We start from the raw sequence: 20,075 nt of genomic DNA, 5'->3' as shown, positions 1-20,075 counted from the left end.
ATGTTCCAGGCTTAGTGGGCAATGTGGGCAAAATTCTGCAGCTTTAGTGTGAAAGCAGAAGATACAATAGGTAAGTGGGTGAGCACATCTGTGTTGTAATAATGCTTTATTTACAAAAACAGGGAGCAGACTGTAGTTTACCCACTCCTGACTTAAGAGGAAATAGGACAAGAAAAGCAGAATAAGATGGTCAAGCATGATTAAGGGCCCACTTGATTTTATTTTTAGAGCCTTTTACCATCCTAGCCACCCTCCTTGGAGCATATTTCTGTGTGTCAGGATTTTAATGGAGCCCATAACCTGACACAATACTAAATATATGGGCTGATCTTGAAGAGGCACTTTTAATCAATACCAGAGAAAGTACCAAAGGATCAGTGGTGTTAAATATCCTCCTTTAAACTAAAAAGACAAGGAAACTTTGGGGAGAATTCCTATATACAAAAGATTGACATCCTTTAAATGCTTTGACACTTAGAGGACTAAGTTTCTGTTACCTAAAAAGTTCGTCTCTGTTAGCCAGCTAGAATTTCCCCTCTGTCCATCCACGTCATCCTCACAGTGTTTCACAGACTGTCTTGCTAGTGGAGAGAGGCGGCTCGTGACCCTGCAACATTAGGACCTGCCCTGTGGTTGTTTACTCAATAGTATGATGGATGAGTCCTAATCGCTCTCTGCTCCCCAGTGCGGTGCCCTGTATAAAAGAGGGTGTGTGTGTGACTGGGGCCAGGAAGGGGGATACACAGGAGGAAAATGTCTTGGGATCAGACACACGAGACTGAACCTGTTACTTCTTACCAACACAGGTTCCAAAGTAACCGGGCTAGGCTTCCATATGCTCAGATTTGAAGACAGTCTTTCCTTGGTGGGACCAGTACACTTTTTTTTTTTTTTTTTAAACAACTGATAACATCAGGGTGGGACTGTGTAGAAAAAACTTAAGAGACCTTGATTATTTCTTGGGGTTCTGTGGGAACATGAGTTTTTAAGTAATTCTAAACATTTCTTTATCATATGCTTAGGATTCTAAATACAGACTTTCCTTTAATGAGAAAGTCTGTTTTTATACCTTTTTAAAAAATGTTTATTTACTCATTTTGAGAGGGAGAGTGTGAGGGTAGGGGAGGGGGACAGAGAGAATCCCAAGGAGGCTCTGAGCTGCCAGCACAAAGCCCGATGCAGGGTTCGAACCCACAAAACATGAGATCATGACATGAGCCAAAATCAAGAGCCAGACACTTAACCAACTGAGCCACCCGGGAGGCCCCTAATGAGGAAATACATTTTTATTAGAGCCAGATACTTGGGTGCAAAAATGAGGTATTTTAAGCAGAAAATGCTGTTACTTAAGAAAATGGGTTTCTAAGCAACTTAATTATTTCATATTTATAATTAAAACATCTTATAATTTAAAAAGGAATATTACTGTCTTGATTTTCTGGTTTCTTCATAATTTCTAGATACATTTTCTTAGATAATCAATTCTACAAGAGTGCTTCCATAACTATCAAAAAAAGCTTTCAAGGAGGGTTATGAATGCTTCTTCATTCCCTGGAGAACTTAAAGCTCTGTGAGATGCCCATGTATCCTAGATAGTTGTTTTTTTTTTTTAATGTTTTATTTATTTCTGAGAGAGAGAAAGAGAGAGAGAGAGAGCGTGAGCAGGGGAGGGTCAGAGAGAGAGGGAGACACAGAATCTGAAACAGGCTCCAGGCTCTTAGCTAGCTGTCAGCACAGAACCCAATGTGGGGCCTGAACCCACGAACCACGAGATCAGGACCTGAGTCGAAGCCAGAGGCTTAACCGACTGAGCCACCCAGGCGCCCCTACAGTTTCATTTATTTTTGAGACAGAGAGAGACAGAGCATGAGTAGGGGAGAGAGGGAGACACAGAATCTGAAACAGGCTCCAGGCTCTGAGCTGTAGGCACAGAGCCCGACAACAGGGCTCGAACCCATGAACTGTGAGATCATGACCTGAGCCACTGATGGAGCCACCCAGGTGCCCCACATGTATCCTAGAGAGTTTCTAAGGCAGTTTTCTTAGGAAGCACCCCAATATGCCAGATGTTCTCTGGGGGTCTCTTTCACAGCTCTGTAATTTAGTAATTTAATTCCAAAAATCCATGAATTTATTAATATATTTTGGGAGCTTTGTTATGGCAGGAGAAGCAAAATAAGTAACAGCCCTTGATCTAGACTTTCACATTCTTGAACTACTTAATTTGTCTATATGAAATTAATTATAAACAGTTTACCTAACACTGCTAAGCCAGAAAAAAAAAAGATTAATCTGTAACCGTCAGAAGAGTTACTTAAGAGCCTTATTTCAAGGTCTGCTTTGAAAAAAAATCTCTGTAATATATAATTAAACCTATTCATATGATTTCAGTATTTGAGGAGAGAAATGTTATGAATGTAAATTAAAGTGTGTTTCCTTTGCAAACAGAGTCCTAAAAATGTTAGGTCTATTCTTTCAGTGGTAAAATGAATCTTGGACAGGATTACATTAGGACAGGCTACAAGGATGATGTATGAATAACCCTCATGACAAAAGGTGAAAGAGCACAGGTTATGTATGAAAACATTATCTGCATTATCTTGACTTTAAAAATGACTTTTTCTAAAACACTTAGATTAGACATCATGCAAAAGAGAAGGAAAACCAGGATCAAAGAGTCTACTTTTCAAGTAAGCACATTTGTAATAACAGAATGCTACTTAATATAAATTCAGGGTGTTTGGATAAGTGCTTATTCATTACTACATAATAGGGTCATTTCTTTAACAATTAAATCTCACACAGAAATTCATAAAATAATTTTTTTGCTACTTTAAACAGGAAACTCAAATGATAAAACACTGAGGGAATGTCATATATTACATGACTCAACTGTATGTATCTATTTTCTAAACAACAAATATTAAGAGTCCTTTCCAGGAAAATTCAAAAGATAATTCACACTAAATAACAGTAATAATAATAATAAAAAATAAGATTAATTAAAAATAAAATATATACTATGTTAATACTATAACAATATATAATATATAATAGAATATACTATAATTATGTAGTGATAGTATTTAGTATATAATTATATATTAAATATAATAAATAACAAATTTAAATATTAATATTAATGGTATTTTATTTTGTAGGGCAGCAGGTATTCATTTTCTTAAATTTCTTCAGAGAGAAAAAGAAAAATATGAAAAATTTCTTCGTTGTTGGGATAGAAAAATTTACCTTTTTTTAAAAGTGTATTTATTTATTTTGAAAAAGAGACAGAGTGAGCGGGAAGGGGCAGAGAGAGGGAGAGAATCCCAAGCACACCTCACGCTGCGAACTCAAAGCCCAAGGCGGGCCTTGAACCCACGAACCATGAGATCATGACCTGAGCCGAAACTAAGAGCCAGACGCTTAAATGACTAAGCAACCCAGGTGCCCCTATCTTTTTTTTTTTTTTTTTTAATGTTTATCTATTTTTGAGAGGGAGAGAGAGACAAAGACAGAGAGCAAGCAGGGTAGGGGCAGAGAGAGAGGGAGATACAAAATCCAAAGGTTGGCTCTAGGCTGTGAGCTGTCAGCACTGAGCCTGATGCGGGCTGGAATCACTAAACCACAAGATCATGACCTGAGCTGAAGGCAGATGCTTAACCAACTGAGCCACCCAGGCACACTCCCAAATTTATCTTTTGATAACATAGAAATACACCCCTTCCTTTGGGGAAGGCCCAAGCTGCATCCACAGTGAAAAGTGCACGCGATAGAAAGTGTGAGGCAGGTTTACGAATGCACAGGGCATCACTGGTTCAGGCTTGAGACACCATGCTGGGGCATCACAGAGCCTCAAATCTTTCAGTAACTCCTGGCCCATCACTGGACAGGTGACGCACCAAGTTCAAGGAGTTTCCTTTCTCTGGCCCTCCTCTTTTCTGGGATTATGTGTGTTATAAAAACACCTTACGGTTGGACAGAGCCGTCCTATACAAACACTATACGAAACTACATCCTGCGAGAGCATAGTGGGAGTAGGGAAGGAGGCAGAAACCGTATTACATGGACTTGATAACTAATATTTCCCTCAAATATTTCCAGGGGCACCTGGGTAGCTCAGATGGTTGGGTGTCCCACTTTGACTCAGGTCATGATCTCACAGCTGTTGAGTTGGAGCCCTCCGTCGGGCTCTGTGCTGACAGCTCAGAGCCTGAAGCCTGCTTCAGATTCTGTGTCTTCCTCTCTCTCTGCTCCTCCCCCCACTCACACACTCTCACTCTCAAAAATAAACATTAAAACCTTTTTATTTTCTTAATCTATTATATTGACATAATTATCTTTTCTGATAAAATGAAAAAAATACATTGTCATACATTTAAATAGCCGATGAAGTAAATGGTTCATTGATTTCATATACCTGATTCCTTAAAGTTTCAGACTAGAAAATATTGGGAGGACACCAGTATTTTGTCTTGTTTTGACCTGAAATTAAAACTTCTATCTGTAAACATTATTGACCACACTGCTAAGCTGGGCAGCAGAGCAGATAATGAAGAAGAGGAAAAAAAGCAAATTCTAATAAATTCCAGCATGAAGGATTTTAAGTGATCATCTGTTTTCTATAATAGCTATCCCAGCCTTAAATAAAAGCTTTCTTCAGTATATTAAAAAGGAAGTCACAGTTTGGCTATTAGTAAATTAATCATCAAATATTTGGCAATTACCATATATAATTAACAGTTATCATCACTTAATATTAAGATGATTGATACAAATGGAAGATAGACAACATAAATAACTCCTGAATCCAGTGGTCAATGGAGACCTGAAGCAAAGCAAGAATTTCCAAAGTTCTATACATTATAAATTACTCATTGAAGATCGCTTTAATAGCCCAAAACCAGAACCTGGAAAAAATTCTATACATTTTAATAAAAATTCTTTAATCATTTAATCCTATAAAAGAGTGATACAGTCAAGAGTTTAGAATGTTTATGTATGTGAAGATACCATATATAGAGAGAATAATACTGCAACCCAACCATGCCAAATGCCTTAAATATTCAAACCAAAGAGCAATGTGATAGAAGATGATAATGATAATAATTCATAGAGGCTCACTTTTTTGAGTACTTACTATGTGCTACACACTGCTCTGTTTCACGTACATTCATCTAATCTTTAAAACAACTCAGCGATCATCCCCATTTTACAGATGTTAGAAAGGCCGTTTAGTATAGGCACTGAAAGCCAGGACATCAGAGCCAGACTGCCTTGGTCTGATTTCTGGCCCTGCCACAGACCAGCTCCTCTGTGAAGTGGTGGCAAATACATTACTTACCTCATAGGGTTTGTTGCGGCGTTGAGAAAACAAAGAGCTTAGGAGAGTGTCTACAGCATCCGCACTGCTACACAAGTGAACTCTCAACACGATTACAGTATAGGATTCTCCGGCCCAGGAGAGAAGAATTACTCGCCCAAAGTCACGGTAGCAGAGCCCAGAGGAGAACCCACTCAGTCTGGCCCTGGAGGCTGCACTCCGTACCTCCCACGTGCTACCTGACATTTATAGACACTCTGATGTGCCAGGATTGCAGGCATTTTCTATGTTGCTTCATTTCAACCTCAAGACACCTTTATAATAGCTCTGCTTTACAGAGATGAAAATCAAACATGCCAGCCACTCGCAGGGGCTCTGCATGCAGGGACACTAAGGAGACAATAACGCTGACGCTACCTGCAGCAGCTCACAGGTTCAGCAGCTACAGAACTTGTGTACTTGTGTGAAGGCACAGGCTAGGAGAGAGGAGGGCTGGGATGCAAAGCCAAGTCTCCATGCGCCCTTCGCTCCACCCACACGTCACTGCATTAAAGCGGGGAGTTTCGTAGGCAGCAAAGATATTTTTAGTGAGAAAAGGAAGAAAGGAGCTAACATAGGAGGAGAGAACTAGAGTTTCTGGGAAGGTGGGAAAGCTGTATCCAAGGCCCAGTCTTTCCATCCTAACCCTTTACATACCCAAAGTTTTCAACAGCCTGAGGGCATTCTTCCCATAGTGGCATATTTTACCATACATGGGGAAGAAGTCGGAAACCAATTTCTACTTAACTTGCTTAAGATATGCTCTGGAGTGAAGACTGCAATAACGTGAAACACCATAGAGTATAGCATACAGATGCTCAATCAGTTATATGTACATACACCAAATGCCAAGTTAATAAATTTTGGTGCCAAGTGCACACATGTGCACACACATACATTTATTTCTAATTCTGCCTAGATATCTGATGGTAAAATTCTCAAAGTTTTCTTTGAACTCACCCTACATGACTTGAGCTGCTGAGGATGCTACCCAGAGCATTTGGAAGGACAGACCTGCAGAATCGAACTGAAAACTGGTGCTTGTACCGTGGTGGCAGGTCAGACTCCCTTAGATGCGTCAGATGAGGTGACAGTGCCTTCCTTCCTCCGTGGCCTTGATCTATAACAGCCACCATTATGCCTCCAGTGAACTTAACCTCTGCTTTTCAGATCTAAACAGAATCTGTTCCTGATCTAATCACAATTCACTGGAGTCTCTCTTGGTTTCATGATTTCATCCCCCTGAGCATCCCGAAGATGTGTAGTTATGGCACTGTTGGGGAAGAAAATCACAAAATCCCAGAAAGCAAGATCTATGTATCCTCTTGAGACAAAGAAATAGAATTGCATTAAAACAGACTTTTGCCTAGAGAGTAAGTTCAAAACAGTTTATGTGTAGAAATATCTGTCTCACTAATAATTTAATGATTTAAGAAGCTTTTGAGAAAGTGGAGGATACACTAAGTTGAGAATCCCTAACCAGGTTTGCCTGAAAGCCTGAAATGCGAATTCAATATGAACTTGAGGGCTGCCGTATGTTCAGGAGGACCCCAGCAAAACAATTCCCAATATAAACTTACTGAACAGTACAGCCTGTGCCATCTTGATTGAAAAAGCTAATGTAATTATTCTGACTAGAATCAACAGATGCAGAACTTGGAAGGTGAAGTGCAATGGGTCAGCCAAGCCAAGAATCTTCAAATGCTCTGATTCACATCAAGTTAGCATTTGAGAGTGCTAGGGTGGCTCAGAGTTTTATTCCATGAGTTAGATACCAGGCGTTGGCACACAATCTTTGGCAGGTGAGGCGTCACACTCCTCTCTGTCTGGCCAAGCCCTGGCTGTCAGCGCTGTCAACTAGCAGATTCTTCTCGGCCGCCTCCCAGGGAGGGAGGGGTGTAATCTGCTCTTCGGTGGTCTCTCCCGGTTCTTCACTTATTTTCCTTGCTTTCTATGGAAAGTGGAGTATGTCTGCCTATCTTTCCCGCTCTCATGAGTCAAATTATAAATATTATTAACAATTTAGGGCCCTTCTTGTGAAATGCCTCTTTATCAAAACTAAGCACTTTGTTCTCAGTAATATCACTATTTACACAACACAGAAGGTCAAATTTGTATCATTTGCAAACGCCTGCATTATCTCACAACTCTCAATGCAGAAGACAGGGGTGGTAACGAGGGACTGTCACAGAACTGACCATACCTGAGAATCTGGAACACCTTCAGCTTCTGTCACAATTACGTGTTTGTCACCATCGTCTTCATCTTGTTCAATTGCTTTAAGCAAAGCAAAGGAAAAGAATGTTAAATTTTCTTTTAGATGGCAGTTTGGCAAGAAAAAACAATGTTAGGGAGATTCACAAAACGTAAATGTCAGTGCTATTTTATTATTTGGATGAAAGTTTAATGGCGTTGGGCACTTCTCATGTACATTTTCTTGTTTACTGAATCACTGGCAGTGGAAGAGTTTGCTCTCATTTATTCTCTTCATCGGAACCCATCCTGACATCAGCCTGTCAGGAACTGTGCTTCATTGAAAGGGGATGTAGGGTGTAGTTGAAAGTTTCTATCAAGTTGATCTGAGAACAGTAATTTTTTTTAAACAATGTGGGTTTTTTGCCTGGTACTTCACGGTCATATAATAAAGAAAGCATAATATTGTATATTTAGACTGCTCCGTGCATTGTTAACACAAAATTCCAAACTAGGGAGTCTTTTTTAAAAAATTTTTTTAACATTTTATTTATTTCTGGGAGAGAGAGACAGCGTGAGCAGAGGAGAGTCAGAGAGAGAGGGAGATACAGAATGTGTAGCAGGCTCCAGGCTCTGAGCTAGTTTTTGGCACAGAGCCCGATGCGGGGCTCGAACCCACGAACCATGAGATCATGACCTGAGCCGAAGTCAGACGCTTAACCAACTGAGCTACCCAGGTGCCCCTAAACTGGGAAGTCTTGAATCAACCTCTTCTCCTGTATCTTCCCCAGCATCTCCCTATCCAACTTCTTATCACCCCTTCTGCGCTCATGCAGTACCTTCCTAAGACAAAGCTCTTGATCCCACCCTCTCCTTAATACAATCCAGCTGGGGCACAATTGCTAAAATAATCAGTCTCAAAAAATACATAACAAGTACCATGCTTTGCTCTATGTTATCGCTTATCTTAACCAAGTATAAATTATCCATTTTTCATTGAAGGTCTTCCTTGAATTCTCCAGCTTCCTCCTAATCTCCGACTTCACACTGACATTCAATACAACTCCGATCCCAGCAGAGTGATTTGATTATTTTGCTTTGTCCAGTTTGCTCTTTCACCTTAAAAATATTTACTGAGTGCTGACTGTGTGCCTGGCACTATGGCTACTCTTACGAACAAGGCAGATAAACCGTGACTTCATGAAATATACTTCCTGGCTGGGAAGAGAGACAGCGGACAACAGCAACTACTACTACAACTAACAATAACAATAATGATAATTATAACTATAATAATAAAACTAGTAACATGGCATTAGAAATGCCATGAGAAATGGAGAAATGACAGAAAACCGACTGGGAGAGGTCACTTTAGGGAGGGAGGCAGCGATGGTAGTTCCCTGAAGTGACGTTTGTGTGGCAACCTCAAGGTTGAGATGGAGCCACCTATGGCAGGTGAGAGTGATAGAAGACAAAACTGGAGAAAGCACAGCCCACTGTGAATTCAGATTTTAGCCTAAGAACATGGGAAAGCACAAAGTAAATTTAAATTAGAATTGCATGATTTGATATGTATTTTCCAAAGTTCTTTTTGGCTTCTTTGTGGAGAACAGGCTTAAGAGAAGAGAGAAGGAAATAGGGAGACCGCTTAGGTGACTCTTGCTGACATCTTTTTTTTTTTTTTTAAGTTTATGTATTTATTTGATAGAGAGAGCATGAGCAGGGGAGGGGAGGGGCAGAGAGAGAGTGCAGAGCCGGATGTGGGGCTCAAACTCATGAACCATGAAATTATGACCTGAGCTGATGTCGGACACTTAACCAACTGAGCCACCCAGGTGCCCCAAGTTACTGGCATCTTGACTAGAGTGGACGATGGCTCAGACCAGGGACATGGCAATGAGCTGAAGATTTGGAGGATTTGAGCTGAACTTTTAGACAAAATGGATAACACTTGTCAATGAACTGAATACACTGAGGGACAGGGAGAGATGAAAAGAAGCAATCAAGGATGACTCCTAAGTAAAATAAGTTATTTCTATCTTCGTGCCACTTATTCTTTTGCCCTCTCCATCAAAAGCAGTGCAAAAACATTATCAACCTTGCTAACAGTGAGGTCACGCACTGTACTTAGGGGTTCACTTAGCATTGTTTTGTGTACCAAATACCATGCTCACCACTCCATAGTTTTTCAAGTATCATTTCATGTTCCCTTTGCTTTTGTATAGCCTTTCTGCCTACTGTGAGGGGCTTACCACGGAGCGTACCTCAAATGCTGTGCGCACAGTGTGAGCTCTGTAAAAACTAACTGGATGAACAGTTCCCTCCCCAAGTGACCCTAACGGCACAGCTTGACTACACCCACTTACATAAACTACTTCTTTCATAACTATTTATGAAAAAAGAGGGGAGAGAAATTCTTCTATTAAACTCCATGACTAACTAGTCTAATGCCTATCATTGAGCATCTAAAGGCAAAGCAGGAACAGCGGAAGTAGATAGAAGCTTTTCTTCTATTTTCAGGAAAAAGTTCCATTCGTGCTTGTTCAAAGGGACTCCCCTGTGGCTACTGTTTCTCGATTATGAAGAAAGTTAAGAATAAAGAAACAGTCTTATGTTTTCTCTGAAAAACTAGAGGTGAGAATGCCAAGGGGAAAACACAGAGTAACACTGTAAATTCCACTTAAAAAATACAATGGCTATAGAATTTTTTTACTTCTATTATTTGCCTTCTACTTAACTAATGGAAACAAGGTAAGTCTTTCCTCCACTTGTAATGGGGAATAGTTCTCCTGGAGGGCAACTAACATGGGCCAAGTGAATCCACTGAAGTGTGAACCATACCTTGGTACTTGATTTACGCTTTAATTTGAATATTTGTTCTTTGAAGTTTTAGTTTTTAAATTTTTTTTAAGTTTATTTATTTTTGAGAGAGACAGACTGACAGACATCACGACCTGGGGAGGGACAGAGAGAAAGACAAAGAATCCAAAGCAGGCTCCAGACTCCAAGCTGTCAGCACAGAGCCCGACACAGAGTTTGAACCCATGACCTGAGTTAAAGTCAGACGCTCAACCAACTGAGCCACCCAGGTGCCCCATGAAGTTTCAGTTTTGATACAAATGAAGAAAATTAAATTTTGGAATATTTTGCTTACTAAATTAATGTTTTTGTTTTAAAAACAACATTCTGGCACCTAGGCATTTATTATTGCACATTATACACCAACATAAGACACGCAGGACAATGGAAAACAATTTCAGAGTTGAGAGCTAATGCTATTTTTTAAGATTTAGGCATGATTCTTAGTTACATATAAATAGAAACAAAGCATCAAAGCATAATTAGGATAAAGATTCAGTCCTGTATTTCTAGCTTATTCCAACAAAACAATAAATACTACATTTCTTATCACATCTTTAAAGACCTCAAAATTAGTTGAGCAGCACTACAATTCGATTCACAGAGCAAGAATCCACAAACACAAGCAAGTTCAGGGACTTGGCAACATAATTCAGCAATCCATCTCCGTGCATATGATGGAGACTCTCAAAGTTCTGATAGACTCTTATCTTCAGCATCTTGATGACAAGAATAGTATGGTCTTTTCCAACATATAAGTAACATTATTTTCTTGGAAGTACTGAAAAAGTATGATTCCAAGAATATATTTCAGCCAGTAGTTCATATACAACATTTGGGAACAAAAGCGTATTTATCCTGGACTTCTGAGGATTTGTGATCACCCTGGGAACGCTCTCAATCACCTAAAAGGGAGTCTTGTAGGTACCCTCGAATATGGAGATCAATCAAAAAAAAAAAATGTCAGGGAATAGATACAAAGACAACTTTTCTCTTCACGCCTCCTAGTGGTGTGGCTCATGTGATAGAAGGAGGAGAAAGCAGTTATTTAGATTTTTTCAGCTTAATTTTTCTTTTATCTGGTCAGAGTAAGAGTAGGTTGGGAAAATATCCTATGCAAATATTGATTCTGGGACAGTTCCCTCCAGTGGAACACGTACACAGGAATGACAGCTTCTGGGATCGAGGAGGCTTGGAGCCTCACTCTCTGCCAACACAAACCATCTCCTTATCTCTCAACACAGAGTCTAAAAGCAAGAAAAGGCCTTTGAAAATAACTGACACAACAAAAGTCACAAGCACAAGGTCTGAAGCATGTATTTTCAATAGTATACATGAAAGCCCACATGAGCACTAAGTATATATGTGGGTTAATTAGCACCAATTCACATAAGAGAACTTGGTTTAAATGTACCTATTTGTAAGTCAGCCAAGAGCCATTCCAGATGGACTACTGCAGATAGCCTCCAAGATTTCTGGGCTTGACTTATTATCACTTCCTTGTTACCTTCAGGAGAATAGGTTTCCTCTCCTCATGACTTACTCGGTTGATTGCTAAGACAACTTTTCTTAGTAATTCTACTAATAGTATTATTTAAACACAAACAAGATGGACATCCTTTCAAAACGAAACTTACTTAATTTCTAATCAATTTTACAAAAGTAAGAAAGAGCTGTTCCAACACAACATTAAATGCAAGGATCTTAATGTGCTGGTGACTATACTTGAGAGTGTCCTTTACAAACCAAATTATTTTTTTTTAATTTACACATCAACCAAAAATGTCACTATAAAGAGAAATTTAGCATTTCAAGTCTCAATGTGAGAAATCACCAAATACAGTCAAGAGAAGTAATTCACTGAGTACTTTGCCAAGAATTAAAGATTGGGCAGTAATACCATCTCAACTTTGTGGCATTTTTACAGAGGAAGTTTTCATAAAGGGTCTCTCATCTGATGTTCACACATCCTGAAGATGTGGACAGGGAAAATCATCCCCATTTTACAGATGAGGTGAAGTACTGTGTGCTAGCCCTCCCCTGGATAACATATGTATCTGTGATGGTGCCAATGTGCATCTGTCAAGGACTGAATGGTACCGGGCAGGTCAAACCACACATCGACAAGTGCATTCGTGTGGGGCCTCACCAGTATTTTTCATTTTTTCATTTTCTAACGAAACAGAACAAAAAATATAAAGAATGGAAAAAAATTGAACATCAAAATGCATCGCAACCAGTAACGTCAGGTATTGTTAACAAATGCGGATGAGATGTGTACCAGGTGGGGCTGTTTTGTGTGTTCAGTGGGTTGTGGGCGTTAAAATGCTAGCACTGAGGTGCTTCCAGGCCACAGCAGGCAGAACCCAGTTCCTCATTATCTAAATAACCAGCTATTTTTTTGTACCATGCCTGGAGAGGGGCCATAATATTTATTTTAGGAGGCCCCTCAACAATGCTCCATCCACGTTCAGCAAGTAGTGCATTCCCTCTGAGACGGCATGGCAACAAGCTTACGGCGAGAAATGCTGACAGAGTCTATTTATTTTTGGTTACCAACATATAATCACAAATGCTTCAAAATGCTCAAATCTTCTTTAAAAAGTAAGGGGAAAAAGCAGTTGCAGCCTTCATTTCATCCCTCTTTTTTTTTTTTTTTTTTTTAGTGTTAAAATTTGAAAACTACTGCTCCACATTCACCATCAAGATTTGTTACAGAGTATTACCATGTGGCCCATTCAGAGTGCTCTTTCCACTTCTCTTTGAAAGCCAACCAATGCCTACAACATCTCTGTCCCAACTGCCTTTTCTCAGCCCCATCTGGTTTAGCTTAGGAGCTGAACTTAAGACTGTTGTTTTAAAAACTCTCTTTGCTGGATCATTATCATCCTTGAATCCTCTAAAAATGCAAGCTTCCCGCAAATTCTTTTTCTCTCCCTGCCTCTTTCCTCGGTGATCTTATCCGTTCCTCTGGTTTCAGTTTTCATGATTATACAGGTTATTTCCAAATCTGTGTCTCCATCTCTGCCCTCTCCTCAGAATCCCAGCCCACATCTTCAGTTACACTCTGAACATTTTCATTTTGCAGACCATTGTGCACCTGCTACATACAAGTGGCTATGATAGTGTGGTGGCACTGCCTCTGTCCCTAGGATGTGAGGAGACGAAGGTCTGAAATCACCAGCATCAGGTCCACTAGATTTCACAAGCCTCTTTCCCTCTTGCAGCATTTCAGTTTATGTCACCACCAGGTGTCTTTCTGTTCTTCCCTCCCCTCTACCTCACATCAGTCTCTCACTAAACCTTGTCACTTCTACCTCTGAAATGTCTCCACCTTCCTTCCTCTCTGTCAGGATCAGAGCTCAGGACTGCACCACCTCTCCCCTGGGCCACTGCCACAGCCTCCTAGCAGCCTTATTTATAGTTCGTTCTCTCCTCCACAGACATGCCCAGTTCCACTTCCAAAAGGTGAGTCCGGTCACACCAGCCCCCCATCCCTTCAGACTCCTGCCTCTCCCCACCCAGAGAACATGAGAGGCACACAGGGGGCTGAGTACAAAGTCAGACTCCAAGGCCCCATCCCTGGTATTCCTGGTGTAGTGGGGCTCAGCCTGGGGCTGAGCTATTTGGAGAGCTCTGACACTTGTGACCCCTGCTCTATGAGCCATTCGGGCAGAAGCCTCTGATACTAAATAGCTGGCCCAGAATCACACAGAAAGTCAGTGGAGGAGATAAAGTACCCAGGTCTGACTCTCTACCTGCCCCAATCCATCATGAAGACCTACTGTCCAAAATGAATTGAACAGGGGTGAGACTGAAGACAAAGAACACCAGAGCTTTATGGTAAACAGTCTAATCAAGAACTGACTTGAATTTCCTACAAGGAGTTCAGTCTGTATTAGTTAGGGCCAAAATGACTTACTCATTGCTAAGCGCTCCTACATACATACCCCTTTCCTTCAACTCTTGCCAGGCTTCCTAAACCCTGCTTTTATAGAAGAGAAGATAATAAATCTTTGCTGCACCAAAGAAACGTATTGCTTTCACTAACATGTGAATATAGGCGTATTGGTATTCTGGAAATTCACAGCAGTCAGACAACATAATAAATCCATAGTGAGGAAGCTAAAATCAGAGGTAGCTGAACAATTGCCATTTTCCTCCATCAGATGCTCCATGCTCTGCACACTCTGGGGCGGCAGCTCATGCCACAGAGAGACCAGTCTGTACTGCTTCCTTGCTGCCCGGCTGCCAGCATGATTTATCCTGCCCTCAGGCAGACGGGATTCCCCTTCAATTCTCATGCCTTTGTCTTGTAGCCTAGATGCTTCAAATTTCCTCTCCTTCACTTTGTAATAGGTTTTTATAGTGTTTTCTTTTGAATACCATTTAATACATGTCCAGTCAATGGAAAAGTTATTCAATAGAGAAAAATGAAAATGTCAAAAGAGCAAAGTGCATCCTGTATCAAATCGTCTAATTAGATCATAAATATCTGCTCCGTTGGCCAGAGTAATAAAGAACTAATCAGTACGTGAGCCCAGTAAGCTCTTCGGTTGCCCTTCTTCTGAGGAAACGTATCAGAAAAAAACAAGTTGCCTTTTAATGCAAAGATGGCTTGTACATGATCCAACTAAAATAAAACCTCAATTAAAAAAAAAGTCGAGTTAACCTTAGCTATCATTTTTCTTCAGCGTTTATCTTCAGAGACAGAAAAGCTTTCAATTTTTAAGTGCCTTACAAGGATATGATCTGGCAACTGAACAGGTTCAGGCCAATCTGCTATAATCATATACTAATAGGTATAAGCAGCAGTGGTACTGGGCTGGTGCAAGATGATTATTCATTCAAAAACACCCTAGTGAATTCTTTACTCTCAATCTCTCTCAGGAATTAAAAATGTAAAAGACTGATCTCAGGGAATAAAACAAAAGTAATTTCTGAGTCTAACCATGTGCCGATGTGAAGCTACATACTTTATGGCATCTCCTTTAACTGCCCATCTCTAACAAGCCCCATGGACATGTGCCATTAGCTCCATTTTGCAGTGTAAGAAACTGAGCCTCCAGAAGCCACTAAGTCCTAGCAGGTGGCTAAGCTAGAACTGAACCTGAGTATCCTGATTTGCTTTTCACAGCTACAGAAATCTGCTTCTAGGACTGTAGAAAAAGAAAACACAGCCAGTCATATCTACATGGACACTTAACTAAGGCTTTATCTTCTTTTTAAAAATAACATTAGAGGTTTCTGCCACTCATACAATGCTCATAAGCTTTTTTTATTCCTGAATTGTCAGTCATGCTACTGCTAAATCTTCTCAGTGACATTACAGGGAAATTCTAAAACATACAGAGGAACCACCAAGAATTCCCTAAGAGTTACCGTGTTTGCAAATACAAGCAAAGACACCAAATAGTTCAATCAATATAGCAATCAATGGAGGGCGGGCAGCTCAAGGGGAGGCCAGGGAAAGATGTGAAAATTTCCATAACCCTCATCTAATCTATCCCGCTAGAATTTAAAGAAACTTCTTTTTATTACACATTTGAGGAAAAGTATGGCACCATTGCTACAGTCCTTCTAGCATATGACCTTTGTCAAGCTATATCCATTCACCAAAATTCAACTTCACTACTTGAAAAGGAGAGGTGTTAACAATCACCACCCTATAGGCTGGGTATGTGGAAGAAAGGATGGACATAAAATGCTTAATCAAGGGTAGCTACCTTACACTCCAACATGGCAATGTGCTTTTTCCCTTTTGCATTTTCATCCATGGATGAGGCCTTTCCCCTAATCAGACCCACCCTCTATTGGGGTAGAGTGCAAAATAAGGAACATAGAAACAAAGTCATTAATATTTGTATTCTGCCATCCGAGTTAGAATTTTGCCTTGAAAGGGCAAAATTTACAAAGAAATGTTACCTTCCTTTGCACATCAAGAACCAACTCTGGAAGTTCCAAATCTCAAATCCCTCTCTCCTGAATGCTAAGCCACAGGCTTGCCCCCCCCTCCCCCCCCAGCAAGGAGCTGTCAGAAAATAATGGGCTAGAAAAGCTCAAGGCAGTTCCCAGGATACTCCAAGTGGACTGTCGGGTTCAGAGGGCAGAAGGGGGCAGTAAAGAGGCAGCAGAGATGCAAGGAGCTAAGAGCTAGGGGGCCTCAACTTCCTGCCTGGGCTTGGGTTCTCAGAAGGTGAAGCCAGGTAGATGGTTAGAGGGGACACCAAAAACAGGAGAGCACGTTTATATACAGATTGAGACTTAGCACACGGAGGAGACTGTATCACAGCCCACCACCAGCCCCACATGGGGGTCAGCACGCTCACAGTGCATTCAGCAGTGAGCACCGGAAAGCCGAGGGCAGACAAGGGGTTAGACGAGGTACAGAGCTTATCATTCCTGAGTTCCTCCTCTTTCCCAGGATGGGAAATCTGCAAGGTCTCAAAAGTTTCATATGCCCTGGGGACAAAGGCCTGCAATGGAGCCTACTTTATAAAGGGCCATAGGATAGAAGGAATTTGCAGCAGGGAACAGAGGAGTTTACAGCCCCAGCTAGAGGTAACGTAGGGCAAGATGACCAGACAGGCCCAGAGCCCCTAACCTAGCTGAGATGGGCCTCTGACTGTTATGGGCACCTCTGCAGAGACAAGAGAAGCCCAGGAGCACCGTGGGATTCCAAAGACCCTCCCATGCCAGGGACTAAGTGATCCAAATGGGGGTATTTTAAACTCAGCCCAGGCAGGAGCAATATCCTGAACAGACTATTTATCACAAAAAAGAGTTCAACTCAAAAACAGCTAAGATACTGCTCTCTGGTAGTAAGTAGCAGCTTGTTGGGGACCATAGAGCAGTTGTCAAAAATAAAGACTATAGCATACCCCACCTACATTCAGTGTAAAGAATAATTCTGAGAATCTGTTAATGAGCACATATGAGTATCAATATAAGGACTTTAATGGCTCACAAAATAATCTCTTAAGATTATCAGATAATAAAACCAAGACAAAATACATGTGGGAAGAAAAAGTTTTGATACATCACCAAACTATCTTTCACATTCATGTCAAAGGCACTGAACTCCATTTCTTCTCAAATAGAAGTATATGTATTTTGACTTTTCAGATAAAATTGATAAAATTATAGGTCATTTTATTTGTCTTTCTTCTTGAAATACCCAGGTAACAAACAACTGTACTCAAGCAGGTCCCATGAAAATTTCCTAGGAGGGACCTAAACCACCTAAATAAATGTGATCTTTGGACGAAACTGTCCATCTGGTTTTAACACTAACCCTGAAATCAGTGAATTCATGTAGGCTTAATGTTACCTGCAAAAAGAAGCAACTTCAGTCACTTGGGATTAGGTACAAATGCTAAGTGTGAATTCCATGTCTGTAGTTAGTTTCAGGGATGAGTCTAAGAGGACCAGAGGGTGCGAGGGGCCCACTGTCTAAGCCTATGGCCCAGGTGTGCTGCTCGAGCACCATGAAGCCCAGTAATGGAATCTGCCCTTCCCTGACCAGACAAGGTAGACACAGCACTCCCCGGGGACCCCAGGCTGTTGAGACAATGCCCTCACACCCCTACACTGTCAGCAAGAGAGGCTCTCAGCCAGAGCTATTGACAATCTCCAAACTTCCTTTGAGAGCCCTAACTGAAGGGTGGGGAAGTTGGTTTTATTGCTAGTATGTAACAAATTTGTATTTACTGTATAAGGCTACCTTTGGAGAGAAAAATCACCTGCACCTAGCTTCACCTTTGGAACTATACTATATGAAGGGACGCCTGGGTGGCTCAGTCGGTTAAGCATCTGGCTTTGGCTCAGGTCAGGATCTTGCATTCGTGGGTTCGAGCCCCATGTTGGGCTCTGTGCTGACATCTAGCTCAGAACCTGGAGCCTGTTTCAGATTCTGTATCTCCCTCTCTCTCTGACCCTCCCCTGTTCACACCGTCTCTCTCAGAAATTTAAAAAAAAAAAAAAAACATTAAAAAATATATATATACAAATGGGCCTTTTAATATAAAAATAAGACTAAAAATAAAAATGAAGAAAATAAGAATATATAAAATTGATATGGTGATGGCATCTGTCACGCTTTGCTCTATTTCAAAGGCAGAGCAAAGTTTTACAGGCAACACTCCTAAAAACCTACCATCTGTGCCTAAGAACAGATACCAGGTAACCTCAACCTCACATTTCCCACAATCATTTTTCTACCAGAAAATAATTAGATGTTAAGGTGCAAACTTCCTCCATTGATTTTAATAGGTCTTAAAGTGAATGCTTCATTTTTATGGAGTGTTTATATTTTCAATAGATAGAAGGTAGCCATTTTTTAGCAAAAGAAGAAACAGACAAACTCGTTGGTTCTATTGACTTGGGATCTGCCCACAATTTACGAGGATATGGCTTTGGTTCAGGGGCACTTGTTTGGGGCCAGGGTTAAATTCACTTCCCCTACAAACAGTGCCAACTACCCCCCTCAAATGTCTTCCTGGCGAGTTTAGTGAGAACGTTCCCTTATTCCTGTGTCCACCCAGCAAATAAACCTTGGTAAATAATTCACTTCGTTTATAAAGTTATTACTGCCAATGACAAGAGAGTGTTAGAGTTCTGTAATCATCCCCAAGACAAACTGTCGAGTCAGACAGAGAAACACTGCAAAGTTAGGCAGTTGTCAGGTAAATAAGTTCGTAGCCAAAGTATAAACATTTTAATTGTCTCTACCATGCTTGGATCATAAGACCTACACCCTTCATAAAACATCAGCTCACTCTCTGAGACCGAAGATCACAAAGATTTGGCAATGTGTCTGGCAAAGTATGGCACCTAAGTCACCTAGGGGTGAGGGCTACCTAAAGATTCAGATACCAGGGCCTCCACTCAAGCTTACCTGGAGTTACGGAGGAGGAGCAGGGCAGGAATTAGAAGTGCTACAAATTAACTGTGATGCAAATTAAATTTGAGGACCACTGCTTTAGAAAAACAAAATTCTCTTTAGTCAGGGAAGAATTTTGATTTCAGAAAGAAACCCACGATTATTTTCAAAAGCATCTATCGGTCCTCTGTTTCTCCATCTCCCAACAAAAACACTGTCAAAATTTACTGTTGAAGCTGAGGTTGTACAAGACTTCACCGACTCTGAGGTCAAAATTTCTATCGCCCATCGCATTCCAAAACAGATCTCAAACACTGTATGCAGCATTAAAATGCAGTATTTTATAACCTATCTGAAAAAGCAAATAGCTAGAACCACGGTCTAATACAGAAATTCTCAAACGTTAGGTATTCACGTGTGTGTTGCATAAACGGAAAGAACCGTATATGAAGCAAAGTCACTTTTATTACAACAGCATCACTCATGCTGGTAGAATTCAGCTAAGTCAAATTGCTTGCTTTGTGTATGTACTATGGAGCGTTATTTACTTATACTCACACATGCTATGTTCATGTCACTGCAGTTTTACTGAGAACAGCTCCATTTTCATGGCTGTTTATACAATTAGACTTTTAATGTGACGAATGCTGGACAATAGCTGGGTCATGTGGCCAAGACAAAGATTTCCCTTGATAGCTCTCACTTGTCAATACAAATGAGAGTTAGAAAATGTCCCCTGAAGGGAAAGGCAGTGGAGAGGAGAGGGCCTTCTGCAGATTTTCA

The 20,075-nt window shown here is 40.7% G+C and overlaps 1 protein-coding gene across 2 annotated transcripts in view; it reads right to left on the bottom strand.

The window, feature by feature from the left end:
- Positions 1–20,075, bottom strand: part of RAPGEF5 (Rap guanine nucleotide exchange factor 5) — a 223,580-nt gene that overhangs the window by 105,720 nt on the left and 97,785 nt on the right. For both annotated transcript variants that reach the window (XM_039238850.1, XM_039238851.1), the window contains one exon: positions 7,563–7,636. In XM_039238850.1, the coding sequence (XP_039094781.1) occupies positions 7,563–7,636 (74 nt within the window). The remainder of the gene's footprint in view (positions 1–7,562; positions 7,637–20,075) is intronic.

This window comes from Hyaena hyaena, unplaced genomic scaffold (genome assembly GCF_003009895.1).
Source record: "Hyaena hyaena isolate Hyena2069 unplaced genomic scaffold, ASM300989v1 scaffold_149, whole genome shotgun sequence".
NCBI classification, from domain to species: domain Eukaryota; kingdom Metazoa; phylum Chordata; class Mammalia; order Carnivora; family Hyaenidae; genus Hyaena; species Hyaena hyaena.
Note: the sequence above shows the minus strand (reverse complement) of the source record. Positions and strands in the feature narration are given on the sequence as shown.